Raw genomic sequence first — 19000 nt, forward strand, 5'->3', positions numbered from 1 at the left:
AACATATGAATATAATACTCATTACCCTGTTCATTTGTCAGGAGATTGTCAAAATAGGTGAATACATTACAGTAAAATGGAATTGCTAATATTCACACAATTGAAACACTGTCAGAATGAAACACAATTATGCACTTTTAATAAATTTATCATACAAAAAATACCTAATTTTGTCTTTTGTGACCAAGTGCTTTTAAAATTGAAATCTAACAGACATTTTTACTTAAGCTGGTCTAACAGTTCCTGTTAAGATATTCACCTATAGAGTATAAGGAGTTGTCTGTCAAAAAGTCTTTCAAACTCTGTTTAATCTGTGAGCTATCTGAAAACAAGTTTTTAATGGTTGCTGGCAATGTATTTAAAATGTGTTTTCCTGAATATTGGACCCCTTTTTGGACCATGGTAAGTGATTTTAGGTCTTTATGTAGAGTTTTCTTATTCCTAGTATTGATACTATGTATTGAGCTATTGGTTGGGAATAGAGATATATTACTTGGAGCAAATTTTGTTAAGGAATAAATACACTGAGAAGCCATGGCTAGAATACAAAGTTCCTTGAATGGGTTTCTACATCATGTTCTTGAATTTACACTATGAATGGGTCTTATTACATGCTTTTGCATGCTAAAAATTTTGCTCAGTTTGCCCAGTTTCCCCAGAATATGATCCCATATGACAACTTGTGGTCTCTGTGATAGCACTTCAACTTTCGAGTGCCCAACACTAATACAGTACCTTAAGGCAACATGATCCTTTCCTACCCTTCAGTTTCTTCTCAGTTACATCTCTTGGCTTAATATAGTGTTATAATATTCCCTTTAATACTATGTTTATTGTTTTTCTCTTCCCCTCATGTTTATTTTCCAATTGAAATCACTATGTCTGGATGAGGTTTCTAGATAGATACTAGTCTCAACACAAGACAGCTTTTTCCGTTACAGATCAATGTTTCCCATACTTTCTATTTTCTAGAAGTGCTAAAAGAACTGTGTGTTGAGACCAACAGAATCATAATGATATTGTGATTGTTCATCTCCAGCTACCCCTTTTTCTTAACTAATTTTCTTCCCCACATTAAGTCATTCTCCTCTTACTATGCATTTTTTGCAGTGTATTCTTTGAGATGTCTCCTGATAGTAGGGTTTGACCACCCTTGACATAAAAAATATAAGAATTTGACACTTAATAACTCATCTAACCTCCCTTCATCCTATTTTCCCAGTGAAATGTTAGCATCATATAAATTTTATGATTCGATTCTAGATAGTAGCCCGAGTGATAGTGGTGTGCGCATGCGAGCATGTGTGTGTGTGTGTGTGTGTGTGTGTGTGTGTGTGTGTGTGTGTGTGTGTGTGTGTGTTCGCTATGTTCAATCTAACTTCTTGACACTGTTGCGAAGTCCCTGGTATTAGAGATCGGTTCACAAACCTTGTCTATCTATGGCAAATAATAGGGCAGAGAGGGGTGGGGAGGTGGGGGGGGGGGTGAGATGGCATATGATTGTTGCACCCAGTGATACCTGTCATGCATGGCATTCACTTTCTCATTCCCAGTGCCTCCTGCTGCCTCAAGGGGAACAACTCTACTTCATTATTACCCTCTCCACCTACACCCACTGCAGGGCATGTGCTCTACATTTCCAGTTTCCACTATTCCAATCCATGCCAAAACTTTTCCCAGCAGCATCACACATTTGTACTTATTGAACCTTGTATATTTTTCCTCAGTTTCCTTCTTAATACTTGCTAACCATTACACAGTTATGTAAATCACAATACAACTTATAACTAGAGAATGTGTTCTGCCACTGTTTGATGAGTAGCTTTTTTTTCTATCCTATTAAATTACTTTGTCAAAAATTGATTGTTTTTGTTGTTGTATAAGCCCTTGTGAACACATTACCTTAGGCACACACAGTGTAAAGGGAAAAATTATCTTAACCTCACCCTTTACTTCTAAGCAAATGAAAATTAATATCACCACAAATTCACACTCACGAATGCTAAACTGGAGTTTGAAATTAATTTATGGGCATGACTGATGAACAGCTTTATATTTGCAATATTCTGTATGCCATCCTCAGCATCAATATCTGGCCCAACAACTACATACGAGGTATAGAAGTGATCACATAGAACTTTTTCAACTCAGTAGGGGCCGTTGTACAGTTGATAGAAATTGGCTTTCTTTTCTAAGAGATCAGACCAGTGATGGTTTCAGACTAGAACCAAATCACCTTCCTTAATCATAGGGCTCTTGGCTATGCAATCATGGTGCCCCTTCCTGCCAGCTTTATTCCTCCTCATTCTTGTTAGGGCATCTGACAATTTCGTTTGTAGTTCCTCTTCTGGGGAAGGAGGTAATTACACTGTGGCTCTGAGGGGCATAATTACTGGCCCCTCAAGCATCAGCTCAGCGGGGAACAGCTTTTAGCATTGTGAATTAAACTGTTAATGATCTCTTTGAACTGCAGGATATACTGAACCTATTTGGTGTCTTGAGCTGAATGGTGAATCCTTGCCAGGTTCCCCATTTTGTGGAAACCCATTAATCTAGGTTCATGGCTGCATGGTAAATGCTTGTCTAGTGAATACAAGGCCCACAAGAAAGACAGGTCGCATCATGTACATCATGAAGGTAGGCCTCAGCTCACTTGCTTGCTTAACTAAGCAGACAAAATGCACTTCTAAACCTGTTAACTTGCAACTGGGTGTGTACGTGCCAATGGGAATTGCATCTTCTACTGGAATCTGGTATTGTGAAGTCTTATTGACTACTGGTCATACAAAAATATTTACGATAATTTCTCAACATAAATGGTATAACAGCTTGTTTGTAGCATTTAATCTCTGCTGTGTAACAGTCCTCATTTCATACAAGATATGCAATCATCTTGACATGATTTTAATTTTATTGTACCCCAGTACAGCTGTAACAAATAATTAGTAGGCCTAAGCACTTTCTATCACCATAATAGTGGATTCCAGAAGAATATGCAATTCTTGTTTGTACATACACATCCTGTTAACAGGTGTAGAAATGCAGTTTTTCTGCCGAGTAGAGCAAGCGAGTTTTTCTGCTGAGTAGAGCAAGCAAGTAAGCGAGCTCAGCCTACCTTCGTGATGTACGCACCGCTGCCTGTCTTTCTCATAGGCCTCAGGTGAATAGTGACTCCTCACTGCTGCATTTTAGTGATCAAGGCACGAGATATGAACTGTGATCCATTGTCCAACAAGATCCCTTTGGGGTTACCAAACTTATCAGCGTAATGCCACAAACACCTCACAAGAGGAATAGCTGACGTTATTCTCTTGGAATAGAAAATAGTATACAGGGTGTATCAAGAAGAATCATCTGGTTTAAAAAAGCGTAGCTATTATGTTACTTGACATATGTGTGTGAATAATGTACTGTTGGAAAGAGCAAACTCTCAAGTCAGCAGTGTGTGCTCACTTCAGGTCTAGTAAAAATGGTGTCGGGACAACAGAAAGTGTTTTGTGTTCTACATTTTGTGCAGTTCAGGATGGCTTTTGTACTTGGTATTGTGTGGATCCTCCTATAGCACAGAACATTAGACAATGGTGTGAACAGTTCCAAGACGCAGGTTATTTGTGTAAAGGCAAATCGCTGGGCCATACTTGAGTGTCTGACAGACTTCGAATGCATCCACCATAGTTCCACAAGGAGGCTGCAAAAACCAGTTTGCCATGCAGCTCAACAGCTCAACATGCCCCTGATGTCCATCTGGCATGGGTTTTGTTGATGTTTACACATGAAACCATACAAAATTCAGCTACTGCAAACTCTTCATTAAGGTGACAAATAACAACATGTGAAGTTCTGTAATTTCATTCTTAGGCAAGATGGAGGATGACAGTTTTCTTCCTCACTTAGTGTTTAGTGATAAGGCAACATTCCATTTAAATGGAAAGGTGAACCATCATAATGTGAGAATATGGAGTATGGAACAACTACATGAAGCTGTACAACATGAGAGGGACTCTCCAAAATTTAAAGTGTTTTGTGCAGTTCACAGGAAAAGGTGTATGGTCCATTTTTCTTTGCTGGAAAGCCTGTTACAGGAAGCACATATCTTTATATGCCTGAGAACTGTCTTTTCCCACAGCTGGAGACTGATTTGAATGACTTCATTCACCAACAGTATAGGACACCACTCACTGGCATCTGGAAGCGCATGTATTTTTAAATCAAAGAATTACTGAACACTGGATCGGTCACACTTGAAAAAATGATTCAACCTTAGATTACTGGCCTCCAAGGCCACCGGACTTGATTGTATGTGATTATTTCTTATGGGGGGGTTTATAAAATACTGTTTATGTGACTCCGTTAACAGCAACAATGAATGAACTGAGACTTCACATAACAGCAACTGTGGAAGCTGTAACTCAAGACATGCTCCCTGCAGTGTGGGAACAATTTGAATACCACACTGACATATGCCATGCATCTCAAGGGGGTGCATATTGAACACCTTTGAAAAGGTACGAAAAAAAAACTTTTTGAATTTCCCATTCACCAAAAAACAAAATTCATTGTATATGTTTACTAGTTTGAGGAATACAGGGATGCCAAATTAGATGATTCTTTTTGATACAAACTGTACGTTTTAAATTAATCTAGGATGGAAAAAAGAAATTGAGTTCCACCTCTGCCTATAGGAAGACTTTCCACTACGTATCTACTGAAAGTAGTTCTCACAGTGCAGATGCAAAGACGTGCTGCAATAATCTCATAATTCTTTCTCTTGCTGGCTTAGCCTTCTGGCACAGGAGACACGTGGTTAATTGTTTCACAGTATCTAATTCCATCTTCTTGGAGTGCACATCCTGTTTCTGCATAGCGAGACAATTTGCCACCCAATAGTGTCTAAATAACAGGTGGGTCCACTCCATGAGCTTGGTCTGTCTTGCAGTTCTGCAAATGAGGTGACCTGCTGCCTCAAGGTCAAACAGCTCCCTTCCCTAATCCTTTTCTCAAGCTTTTTCTCAGGCAGCCAGGGGATGGGGGACACTCTCATTTGGCTCTCCTATGCAGGAGAGCTTCTGTAAAATTTGGAAGGTAGGAGACGAGGTACTGGCAGAAGTGAAGCTGTGAGGACAGGGTGTGAGTCGTGCTTGGGTAGCTCAGAGGGTAGAGCACTTCCCCACGAAAGGCAAAGTCCCCATGTTCAAGTCTCGGTCCGGCAAACCGTTTTAATCTGCCAGGAAGTTTCATGAAGAAAGATGTCTATCCATTGTCACACATTGCTAACATTGTAGACTGCCTGAAAGGGGCAAAGTACATATTTCTCAACTGTGGATGTGGAGACAGGCTAATGGTAAATCTGGGTTTATGAGGCTGACTTGGAACAGCTTGCCTTCATTACTCTTGACAGCCTCTGTTACATTAAAGGTATGCCATTTAGACTGTGTAATGCACCAGCATATGATGCACAACCTGCTGCAAAATCTTAAAGGGACGTCGTCTCAGTGTCATATGATTCAAAGTGTCATTTTTTGAAAGTGTTTGAACTACACTCCTGGAAATTGAAATAAGAACACCATGAATTCATTTTCCCAGGAAGGGGAAACTTTATTGACACATTCCTGGGGTCAGATACATCACATGATCACACTGACAGAACCACAGGCACATAGACACAGGCAACAGAGCATGCACAATGTCGGCACTAGTACAGTGATAACCACCTTTTGCAGCAATGCAGGATGCTATTCTCCCATGGAGACAATCGTAGAGATGCTGGATGTAGTCCTGTGGAATGGCTTGCCATGCCATTTCCACCTGGCGCCTCAGTTGGACCAGCGTTCGTGCTGGACGTGCAGACCGCATGAGACGACGCTTCATCCAGTCCCAAACATGCTCAATGGGGGACAGATCCGGAGATCTTGCTGGCCAGGGTAGTTGACTTACACCTTCTAGAGCACGTTGGGTGGCACGGGAGGGATACATGCGGACGTGCATTGTCCTGTTGGAACAGCAAGTTCCCTTGCCGGTCTAGGAATGGTAGAACGATGGGTTCGATGACGGTTTGGATGTACCGTGCACTATTCAGTGTCCCCTCGACGATCACCTGTGGTGTACGGCCAGTGTAGGAGATCGCTCCCCACACCATGATGCCGGGTGTTGGCCCTGTGTGCCTCGGTCGTATGCAGTCCTGATTGTGGCGCTCACCTGCACGGCGCCACACACGCATACGACCATCATTGGCACCAAGGCAGAAGCGACTCTCATCGCTGAAGACGATACGTCTCCATTCGTCCCTCCATTCACGCCTGTCGCGACACCACTGGAGGCGGGCTGCACGATGTTGGGGCGTGAGCAGAAGACGGCCTAACGGTGTGCGGGACCGTAGCCCAGCTTCATGGAGACGGTTGCGAATGGTCCTTGCCGATACCCCAGGAGCAACAGTGTCCCTAATTTGTTGGGAAGTGGCAGTGCAGTCCCCTACGGCACTGCGTAGGGTCCTACGGTCTTGGCGTGCATCCGTGCGTCGCTGCGGTCCGGTCCCAGGTCGACGGACACATGCACCTTCCTCCGACCACTGCCGACAACATCGATGTACTGTGGAGACCTCACGCCCCACGTGTTGAGCAATTCGGCGGTACGTCCACCCGGCCTCCCGCATGCCCACTATACGCCCTCGCTCAAAGTCCGTCAACTGCACATATGGTTCACGTCCACGCTGTCGCGGCATGCTACCAGTGTTAAAGACTGCGATGGAGCTCCGTATGCCACGGCAAACTGGCTGACACTGACGGCGGCGGTGCACAAATGCTGCGCAGCTAGCGCCATTCGACAGCCAACACCGCGGTTCCTGGTGTGTCCGCTGTGCCGTGCGTGTGATCATTGCTTGTACAGCCCTCTCGCAGTGTCTGGAGCAAGTATGGTGGGTCTGACACACCGGTGTCAATGTGTTCTTTTTTCCATTTCCCGGAGTATACATCTCAGCCACCTGCCAACCATGGCAAAATGTATTCAGACTGCAGACCTTTGCCCCAGTCCAAGAAAGCCCCTCTTCACTGGCCAAGAAATAAAAATAGTGGGCATCTATCACATAATTTTGTGTTTTGAGAATTTTTCTTGGAAAGTGCACATGCTACCAACAATTGGACTTTTGTACCAAGGTATGTCCATTACAGTAACGATTGTTGCAAGATGAGAAGTTTTCCTGGAATGAGGTGCAAGAAAGCTCTCTACTTGTCCTTAAGGAGACAGTAACTTCTTCAGTCCTAGAATTATAGTAAGAGATTACTGAGGCAGAGCTTTAAACTGACACTGTTGGTTATGATATAAGTGCAGTTCTAGTGAAAATTCAGGAAGGTGACTAAAAGGCGACAGTTTATGTCAGAGATGAAATATTCTACATGTGAGAAAGAGTGCCTTGCAGCTGTTTGGGTCATATACAAGTTCTGGATTTATTTGTTTAGCCAATCATTCTTTGTTGTGATAAGCCATCATTCTCTATGCTGGCTTATTAGCTTGAAGGATCCATTGGGTTGACTATCAAGATGGGCATTCAGGCTTTTGGGGGTATGATTTCACAGTGATTTACAAAAGCAGATGCAAAAACAAGGATTCCAACTGCCTTTCAAGTAATATTGTAGTGGAACACAGCAGTGTGCATGAAATCTGTCATTGCTGCATTAAATGACATAACTGTTAAATAGAGGGAAGATCCAGCACCACTGAAAACCATAGACATCTTGAAGGATCGGGAACTGACCAAAGGAGAGTTCTAATTAATAAATGGTGCATTGTATAAGGGGAACTGTGACCCTATTGAATTGAAATGGTGCTAGTCATCCCAGCTCATTTATGACCAGCTATCTTCAAGCATTTCCATGACACTCCAACATCAGGAGACCTAGGATTCATGACGACTCTAGACATAAACAGATGCAGGAATCACTGGCCATGTCTTGACAGGCCCATTATGCTGTGAGACACTGTAATGGATGCCAATAATAAAAGGACCTGCTGCTGTTACCTCTGGGGCATCTGGTACCAGATCCACCTGTAGCAGTGCCATTGTGCTGTATAGGTATCAATCTCTCATGGAGTTTCCTGAACTCAGCAAACAGGAATTGATGGACAAGTGTCTGCACTGACTACCTCCCTGCTATGCAGTCACCAAAAGTGCCAACTGCTGCAGCTCCATAAATTGTGGAGTTCCTTGTAGAAGACATCATTTGGAAGCACAAAGCACCCTTTGTGATGATGTCTCATCTGAAAAAGTTTTCCAGTCGACAATAGTATCAAAGGTAATTTCATGTTCTGACATCACACACAGCATAATAACTGCCTACCATCCACAGATTAGTGGTCCCACACAGCACTTTAATAAAACATTGGCAGATATTCTCTGAATATACATTAATGTAAAATGGAGAGGATAGGGTACTGTACTGCCTGTCACAACATTCACAGATAGCACAATGAAACAAGATAATGCACACTTCACACTGTGCTGGTCATTGTGGCTGAGTGGTTCTAGGGACTTCAGTCTGGAACTGCGAGACCGCTATGGTCACAGGTTCTAATCCTGCCTCGGGCATGGCTGTGTATGATGTCTTTAGGTTAGTTAGGTTTAAGTAGTTCTAAGTTCTACGGGGCTGATGACCTTAGATGTTAAGTCCCTTGGTGCTCAGAGCCATTTGAACCTTCACACTGTTCTTTCTGATTCACTGACATGACGTCAAGTCACAATAAGTACCTTGTTCCAGTTTCAGACAGATGATACTCATGATCACTACATGAAACATGAGGGTTGCCCAGAAAGTAATGCACTGCATTTTTTTTTCTCATCCAAAAACAATGCTGTGAATGTGAAACATTACATACGTATTATTTGAAGTCTCCTGGGTGCATCCGTCAAGTTTCCGTCACACCCGAGAGATAGTGTAGCTGCAGGACAGTTTCAAAATTATGTCTGTAGGTGATGTACATTACAAGCAACATGCCATCATCGAATTTCTCACTACAGAGAAAGAAACTGGGGAATATTCACAAACGCTTGTGCAAAGTCTATGGAGCATCTGCTGTCGACAGAAGCAGAGTTAGTCACTGGGCACAGAGGGTGAGGTCACCAGGCAATTCAGTTGAGCTCCATGATTTGCAGTGGTCGGGGAGACCATCCACAGCTGTCACACCTCACATGTTGCAGTGAGCTAATGTTGTCATTCATGAGGACAGACCCATTACAACTCTGCATTTTGCGGATGTTGAGGAGGTGGTTTACACAGTGAAACACTGGCTCCACCACCAGGACAAGGACTGGTACTGACAGGGCATACATACCCATGCTTCGCGCTGGAGGAAGGCCATAAAATGGGATAGAGATTACCTGGAAAATTCGTGTGTGTAGATAAAACATCATTCTTTTGTGTGTGTAATTCTCATTATGTTCAATAAAGAATTATTGAAGAAAAAATGTGCACTGCATTACTTTGTGGGCAACCCTCAAACATAATCACCAGCGCCGAAAAAGCAAGGCAGCTGGCTTGCATGTGGACACTGGATGTCCAGGAGAAAGACAAAAGTACAGAAACGCTAAACAGCAGTGGGTGAGATAGATCCCAGGAGGCTTGGTATGAATTTTTATGCTTGTGTGGACAACAGGACTACGAAAAAAGTTAATAAAGTACTGCTTTTGGTGGTATCATATCCTTTGTCACTATTTGGATGTCACATTTGAAGTCAAGAATTATGACCCTTCATCAAGACAACTTAAGTACAGGGACATCATCCTTGTCCTGCCTATGAAGCCCTACTACAGTCCAGAGGTGCATATTGACAGTGGGAGGTTCAAGCAAATGAAGACCCACTCAACAGTTGTGAAGCTTTGGTAGGAGGGGCTACCTTCAATGTGCATCATAATGAAGGGGATGTAACAACATGACGAGAATGCAAACACCTGACAGTACCACCATAAAGAGGACCATTGACAAGGTCTAGATCCAGGACACTGTTGTCAGCGCCAATGGGAACTTCTGAAAGAGGGGGTTGCTGTTTCTCCAGGTGAGGTAGTAATGCCATGACATGTGGGGCATGCACCATAGCATAACGATTAGCATCCCTGGCTGGCACATTGTGGATCACCAGTGCAAACCTGACCACCAGCAATTATTTATTATTAGCCTCTTCCCCTTGGCTTCACCTGCGTAAGAGTTTGACATGTATATTGAACACACCACCTTGTTCCCCTCTCTGTGTCCACCCCATTCTCCCAACTATATGTGTCTATCTCATCCTTCCCACTCTCTTTGTCTCTTAATCTCCTCCTTTACTTCTCTCTGTCTATTTCCTCCATTCCCCCTCTGTGACAATGTCTTTCTTTCCCCTTCCTCTAACCAATCATCCTCCCTAATTCTCTTTCCATCTCTGTCTCCCCCTCTTCCTTTTTCACCTACACACTACCACTCTACATCTTACACCTGCCTCATGCATCTCCTCGTCATCCTTTCGTTCTATCCGTCCCTTCCTCTATCCGTTTAAGACTGTGCCCAGCCAAGTCATCTCCATGTGTAGTGCAAGGAGTACTCTTAAATGATGAAGGGCTGATACTGCTCCCATGACGTCATGACATCCATGTCATACAGGGAAGGCTACATTTCAGGGGCTTCAAAATCATTTATTTGCCCCTGATGTACAGGCTGCTTTGCAAAGCAAGTGGATAATGCAGGCCAGTACTACTCCAACACAACATACCAGTCTTGATAGGCAGCCTACTTGTAGGGGCCTGGACCACTATTTCTTACCACTAAATGTAGACTGCCCTGCAAAGCAGACTGATTTGGCAGGACAACACTGTTCCCACAACACATCTGTCATACAGGGCAGGCTACATAACAGGGGCTTCAAAAATCATTTATTTGCCCCTGACGTACAGGCTGCCTTGCAAAGCAGATGGATAATGTAGGCCAGTACTACTCCAACACAACATACCAGTCATGATAGGCAGCCTTCTTGTAGGTGCCTGGACCATTGTTTCTTACCAATAAATGTAAACTGGCCTGCAAAGCAGACTGATTTGGCAGGACAACACTGTTCCCACGCAACATGCCTGTTGTGCAGGGAGAGTATATGCCAAGAATTTCTGTACATTCAGGAATACGTGATGTTTGTATAAATACTGGCATTCAGCAATATTCAGTGTTTGTATAAATAGCTGCATTCTCCATCCAAGAGGTCAGTTCTGCTCTGGTTGTACATTGGTGACAGTACTAAATGTGCTTTTTCTTGTAAGTGTTATACTTCATTTATGAACTTGCCTTCAGATTTGACTTGATTGTGGTCTGATATATAAAAAGGCACATTTGTTTTAGAGTGCTGCAGGTACTCTTTATTACCTCCAGCTAGAAGTTTGTACCACCAACTCCAACAGGGGAGAAGATGATGCCAGTTCTGAGTGCATTCAAACAGGAGAAGCGGTAAGATTTATATCATAGAAACATGAAACAAAAACAGTTCATATTTCATGTACCTGCATTTCCTTTCATAATACCTGTGTTCACTGACACCTGTGTTTCAAACTGTATCTTTTTAATCTCATGTGAATAGGATGTTTCCAGAATGTGAATAGGTTGTGTGACATTTTAAGTTTCATATAGTAAAGAATATAACTAGCTGAGTCTTGCCTCTCATGCCTTGTATTCTGCCATCTGTAATGTTCTGTGTAGTCCGTGCACCCAAATGCCATACCAAACCTTGCCTTGCTATACATCTTGTTACCATCACTGTACTGTGGGTTCATATACACACATCAAAAAATGTTTTACATCACCTCGGTTCCAAGAGTTCCGGAACCTGTACAGAAAATTGGAATAGAGATCAACATAAACATAATTTCTGCCCTTTTTATTGCTCATGAAAACCACTCATTGCATGTTGTACCACCATATAGCGAGACCTTCAGAGGTGGTGATTCAGATTGCTGTACACACTGGTACCTCTAATACCCAGTAGCACACCCTCTTGCATTGATGCATGCCTGTATTCATCATGTCATACTATCCAAAAGTTCATCAAGGCACTGTTGGTCCAGATTGTCCCACAACTCGACAGCGATTCAGCGTAGATTACTCAGAGTGATTGGTGGGTCACATCGTCCATAAATAGCCCTATTCAATCTATCCCAGGCATGTTCGATAGGGTTCATGTCTGGAGAACATGCTGCCAACTCCAGTCAAGTGATGTCTCATTATTCTGAAGGAAGTCATTCACAAGATGTGCACAATGGGAATGCGAATTGTCTTCCATGAAGATGAATGCCTTGCCAATATGCTGCTGATATGCTTGCACTGTTGGTTGGAGGTGGCTTTCTCGTATCATACAGCTGCTATGGCACCTTCCACGACCACCAGTGGTGTACATTGGTCCCACATAATGCCACCCCAAAACAGCATGTAACCTCCACCTTGCTGCACTCGCAGGACAGTGTGTTTAAGGCATTCAGCCCAACCGGGTTGCCTCCAAACGCATCTCTGGCGATTGTCAGTGAAGAGAACATGATGCCAGTCCTGAGTGGTCCATTCAGCATTTTGTTGGGCCCATCTGTACTGTGCTGCATGTTGTTGTGGTTGCAAAGATGGACCTCGCCATGGACATCGGGAGTGAAGTTGCTCATCATGCATCCTATTGCACACCATTTGAGCCATAACATGACATTCTGCGGCTGCATGAAACGCATTATTTAACATGGTGGCATTGCTGTCAGAATTACTCTGAGCCATAATCCATATGTAGTGGTCATTCACTGCAGTAGTAGTCCTTGGGCAGCCTGAGCGAGGCATGTCATTGTCAGTTTCTGTCTCTCTGTATCTCCTCCATATCCATACAATATCACTTTGGTTCACTCCAAGATGCCTGGACACCACTCGTTGAGAGCCCTTACTGGCACAAAGTAACAAAGAGGATGCAATCAAACTGCGGTACTGACTGTCTGGGTATGATTGAACTACAGACAACATGAGCCATGTACCTCCTTCCTGGTGGAATGACCGGAAGTGATTGGCTGTCGGACCCCCTCTGTCTAATAGGTGCTGCTCATGCGTGGTTGTTTACATTTTTGGGCGGGTATACTGACATCTCTGAACAGTCAAAAGAGACTATGTCTGTGATAAAATATCCACAGTCAACATCTATCTTCAGGAGTTCTGGGAACCGGGGTGATGCAAAACTTTTTTATGTGTGTATATGAATGTAATGGAGTTGACTCTAACCTGGCTTCTCTTTTGTGTTTACTTTTCTCCTCTCCATCCCTAATTTGCTACTCCACTCATCTCCAACTTACAGAGCAAAATTACAATAGGGATCATTGTCCTGATGCCTTCTAAGGCAGACACATGAAAATTTCATGACAAACAGGACGCAGCACATTATCCTGGACTGAGGGTAATCTACTGACACCAAGGAAGGTTTGGTTTGACTTGGAGGAATGTAGTAATACCATTGATGTTCAAGTTATACATAATGCTTTGATGGATAGTTGCAGTTGCAATCTCAGGATTTTCACAAACGATGAACTTATATATGAGCAAATGCAATCCAATACATATTGTGGTAGTACCTTTTTAGATGTGGACACAATATCAGCCTTGTGCAAAGACTGACAAGTAGCTCTTAATGTAGGGAAACGTTAAATTTTTCACTTCATGAAACAAGTGTGATATCCTTTGACTACAGGATTAATTAGTTGCAACTAGTCAGTTATGTCATGCAAATATTTGTGAGTAACAATGTATAGAGATGTGAAGTGGAAGAACCATATAGCCTCAGTAATAAGGTGAAACAAACGGTGGGCTACAATTCATAGGTAGGATGCTGGGTATCGTTTCTCTACAAATGACTGCATACAAAACATATACATAGCTCATGCTTGCAGGCTGCTCAAGATGGTGGGACCTGTAACACTGCAGAAACATAGAGTGTATACAAAGAAGAGTAGTAGAAATTTCACAGACTTGTTTGACTGGTGAAAGAGTGCAACAGAAATGGTGTGAAATCTTAGGTGGGAAACACTGAAAGAAAGATATACATACCACAAGAACTGGCTTAGAAAAATTAAGGATTCATATTTCAGGAGATACACTATAGACATTCTTTAGACCTCTATATATCTATCCCATAAAGTGATTGAGCAGATTAAAAATAACCACACAGGTGAACAAGCACTCATACTTCCTACACTCCATCCATGAACAGAACAGGAAAAAATCTTAATATGAATGGAAAGCACCCTCTGCCATACACTACAGTGATACACAGTGTATATGTAAAATATAGAAAATGCAATTTCTCAGCTACAGGAGACCAATGTGCGGTTCACAGAGATTTATAACAGGAAACACACACACTCCTATGGCCACTGTGAAAGATATAGCCACTACTCATATAGAAATAAAAGCAATGGGCTCACAAAGATAATTATCAACCTCACTTTTAACAATGAACAACCAATAACCAATAGAAGCTGCTAAAAGAAAATCATGAAGACTTAATGTTTGGATCATTTTAAAAAAGAATGCAGTCAATCTTGTGCAAGAAACAAACCCATGTGCAGTCAGTGGCAGCTATTAATCTTGCACCATAAAGTCAAGTTGATTTCATCTGTAAGAAAGATGACAAGAAGTCTTATCTGGAATACAAAAAGAGTTCTTCTCGACAATTATATTGCTAAGGTCTAAGCAATAACTGGCACATACAACACAAGTGTTCTAGAAAAGGGTGATGAAGGAAAAAAAAAGTAGCCTCATGTCTGAAGAATTCATCTGCATACAAGGTGTCCTTTGGCAATGGGAAAGCTGAGGGATTTGAAGCTCAAATTTATCCACCCTATTTACAACATTTGGGTCTACTTTTTAGCTACCACTAGCCCCCCCCCCCTCCACCACACATACATTACCTGTGGTTGGTAAACATTTAGAGGTCAATGTAGAAGACAGAGAAGTCGTGAAAGTAAAGACTCATACTTCGACTTACAGATGAAGATATCTGACTGCCTGGTACAGCCAGAAGCTCACAGTCATATATTTCATGTGTGGGAGTAATATGCCAGTGGCTGCCAGGAATTGTTAGAGTGCCACACTAATGGGTATCTGGATCATATCCACAACAGTAGTTAGTGCTGCATCAAGTGTTGAGGATGTTTAAAGCACTGCCATTGGCATTGCCCTTCTTTGTATCCTTGAATGCAGAGCACATATCTTCTGTCCAGTGCACAAGAGACTTCCTGTTTAACATTAGGAGCTGTCAAAGGTTCCTGTATCTCTGCTGCATGGGGAAGGTGTCATCTGTAGAAATTAAGCACACACAAGAAATGTTGTAATTCCTTGGCTGTAGGTGGCCTGGGTGGTTGTAGTATTGCTTCTACCTTCTTGGTCAAAGGAAGAAAGCCCACAGCAGAGATTTTATGACCAAGAAGCGTCACTTCTGACTGCCAGAAACACATTTGGCTATGTTCATTACGGCTCCATATTGTTCTAGTTATCCGAAGATCTCAAGCAGGAGCTGATGTTGTCCAGATTGGTGGAGAACACCAGGGCATCATCAAGGTAAGCAAAGCAAAATGGTAATCTTTGGAGAACAGAATCTATAAATCTCTGCTACATTTGAACTGCATTGCATAAGCTGAAGGTCATAATCATGCTCTCTCATATAAACCAAAAGGTGAGATTATGGTGGTTTTGGTATGTCTCCTGCAGCTGCAGGTACCAGGGTGTAAGATTTTGCTCAGTCCAAGATGGTGAAAATGGTGACACCATGTAGTGTGTAATTAAAGTTCCTGTAATAGTGGTATAGAGTATTTGCCAGAGACTGTTTGAAAGTTAATCCATAATAATCACTGCATTGGTGCCAGGTGTCACCTTTCTTTGGCACTAAGTACAATGCCGATGACCACAGACTTTTGGATGGTCGCATTAATCCTTCCTGTAACATGAAATCAAATTTGGCCTTCGCAGTTGCTAAACAGTCCGGAGCCAAACATTTAGCAAACATCTAGACATAGACAACATGGAGAGTCCATCCATTGATTTAATATGGTGCACTGTATCACGGGGTATTCACCTTGGGGCACCGGGTGGTCTGGTCAAAGTGAGGCAGTCCCTCAGTAATGCAGCGTACTCACCACTTGAATCCTCCGTCCGCTGGCACTGTGGACTGCTGTGTGGGAGTGGAAGCTGGTGACAACAAGGCTGGTGACGTTGTCCACCACGTGGGCATTCACCACATTTGGTAGTAGCTGGTAGTGCACCAGGTCTGCTCTACCTCTGTGATGTCCGCAATGGTGAAATCTCACATGTATGGGTGGTACAGTCCAATATTAAGGTCCAACAGCTGACTGGCATACAATGCAATTGAAGAGTCGTTAGTAGCTGTTAGGCAAAAAGCAATTGGCACCTGACAATGATGCAGAGACGTACAAGGCAATATACTCAGGTCAGAGCCAGCGTCTACCAGGAATTCTATACCGGACCCTCAATCAATTAAAAACAGGCACTTGAAGGATGTTTGGCAATAATTTGTGCCTGCTACTGACTATCAACGACATTTGGGAACAAACAAGATGGTGAACACTTCTTCACCTTACCAAACTAGCAATGTTACCAACATAACTGTGTGTTGCTCAATTGAGCTGCATGTCCATCTCCGAGGCAACAATTGCCTTGATCTGCAGTGGCAAGTGGATATCCCACAATGTTCATAACAAGGTATCTGCTACTATGCCCATGTCAACTTTACTGCATGGATGACACAGTTACTGCAATGGCTTGCCATTGCTGATCTCTTCCTGTGTTAGTGCTTGCGTAATGTGATCATGTGATCTTCCTGGGAGGCAGCCGCATGTTGTATCAATTCTGTCTTGACCTTAGTTTATGCAACTTTCTCAGGTGGTGCAGTAATGATATCTTGTACCTCGACTGCAAATCTGCGGTCCAACGGATTTAAGACAAGGGCAAACTTAGTCACATTGGCCATTTTTCCCATGCAGCAGAAATATGCCTCTGCTTGTGCAAACCAAAGAACAGGATTGTGTGGCCAGAATGGTGGCAAAGGCTTAGTGCTAATCCTGAAACAGTGCACTCTTCAACCATTGCATGGTTCACTGTGTCTCTGTCACATTACTTTTCCTCCCGGCACCTTTGGATCACCATTTGTCAGTGCTTATAGGGGAAATGCTGCCTGACAGTTGTCAGATGTGTTCTATATATAGGAGGAAAAAACTCAAGAATGGATAACAGATTTTATTAATTCCAACACATTAGGCTACCTCCACTCATAACTCAAGAATAATTGAATTGAAGCATAGCCTCCTTACAGAATCACAGTTTTTAATCAGAAAGGATGCTGAAAAACATCATAGCACGGTATCAGAGTGTAGTCAAAAAAGAAAATAAATTTAAATCTAAGCTAAACATGTGCATGGAGAAACAAATTGCTCATACAACCCAGCTCTCCTGGTGGCCAGGGTTGAAATACTTGAAAGCAATTCTCTTGCTATACATTCATGATACTGTACCATCACTGCAAAACACAGAACTTCCTGCAAAAGATAGAGACTGACGCGTCGTGTGCAGCAGCTTCATTCAGATCAGGACAACTAACTTTCTTAGAAGATTTTCATTAAATAACAAAATCTGACATCTTATATTACTATTCTTCTCTCATGGTCAACAAAAGTCATAAAACATAAATGGGAAAAGCAAAAATGTCTGATACACATGACAAATATATTCTTTTAGCTCTCTGTTTTCAATGTAACAATTACTCTGTATTCTACCATTAGTTATTAATTTTCATTCCAATACTCAAACAATGGAAAATCCGGGATGGAATGTACAATATTATGAAAAGGAAAATTGCTGCTCACCATGTAGTGGAGATGCTGAGTCGTAGACAGGCACAACAAAAAGATTCTCACAATTAACGCTTTCAGCCATTGGCCTTTATCAACAATAGACAACAGACACACATACACACACACACAAGCACACACACTCATGCAAACACAGCTAGTTCTCATGTTGCAGTCTCAGGCAACTGAAACCTTACAATTGCGTGAGACTGCAGTCATGTGTGTGAGCTGCGTTTGAGTGTGTGTGTGTGTGTGTGTGTGTGTGTGTGTGTGTGTGTGTGTGTGCACGTGTGTATGTGTGTCTGTCATCTGTTGCTGAGAAAAGTCAATGGCCCAAAGTTTTAATTGTGAGGGTCTTTTTTTTTAGCCTATCTGTGACTCGGTATCTCCGCTATATGGTGAGTAGCAACTTTCCTTTTCTTAATTTTCATTACAATAGCATGACAATAAAGACCATCAAATTAACTCCCCTGCCCATCCATACTTTAATCCATAATAAAGACAATTTTGCAAAACACTTAATGATAACCACAACATTCTAGGATAAATTGTAATAATTATTGAAATTCAACTAAAATGTATGCAAGAATGAACTGATAAATCCACATAAAGCATGCATGCATGCTTTTTCAATGAAGCAACAAAGTGTCATCCTCCCTACATGCTCCCAAATGCCAAGTGCAACCAGGCCTATGAGCACCTGGCTGCAATTCAGTATCAAGATGTCTCTTCATAGCATGTGTGGGCAGTGTGAAGTATCTTGTAAACACGGGTTCAGACCTTGCAATATTCCTCCATCCTATATTAGGAGACAGCAGGGAAGGCTGAGGTACCCTACCTCACAGGCAGCAAACAATTTGGCCATTAAAACTTACTGCACACACAACAGCAATTTAGACCTAGGACTACACCATACATATTTGTGGATGTTTTCTGTGGCTGACGAAAATGAGCTGATCCTGGGTGCAGACTTTCTTAGCCACTACAGGTTGCTAGCCAACATAACAAATGGCCAGCTCATTGATGTGACAACAAATTTAAAGACAGTGATACAGCACTGGCAGGCCACATTGTACAGTATAAAAACTGTGAAGTGCTCTAGACCATATGATGACATCCTCA

At 42.5% G+C, this 19000-nt stretch overlaps 2 protein-coding genes across 16 annotated transcripts in view; both read left to right on the plus strand.

The window, feature by feature from the left end:
* Positions 1-19000, plus strand: part of LOC126188844 (uncharacterized) — a 2133693-nt gene that overhangs the window by 1399713 nt on the left and 714980 nt on the right. The gene's annotated exons all lie outside the window — the stretch shown is intronic.
* Positions 1-19000, plus strand: part of LOC126188847 (uncharacterized) — a 102267-nt gene that overhangs the window by 30662 nt on the left and 52605 nt on the right. Inside the window, exon 3 of one of the 2 annotated variants that reach the window (XM_049930489.1) lies at positions 11349-11453. The exons of the other annotated variant lie outside the window; for it this stretch is intronic. Within the exon in view, the coding sequence (XP_049786446.1) occupies positions 11349-11453 (105 nt within the window). The remainder of the gene's footprint in view (positions 1-11348; positions 11454-19000) is intronic. 2 annotated transcript variants of the gene reach the window in all.

This window comes from Schistocerca cancellata, chromosome 5 (genome assembly GCF_023864275.1).
Source record: "Schistocerca cancellata isolate TAMUIC-IGC-003103 chromosome 5, iqSchCanc2.1, whole genome shotgun sequence".
NCBI classification, from domain to species: domain Eukaryota; kingdom Metazoa; phylum Arthropoda; class Insecta; order Orthoptera; family Acrididae; genus Schistocerca; species Schistocerca cancellata.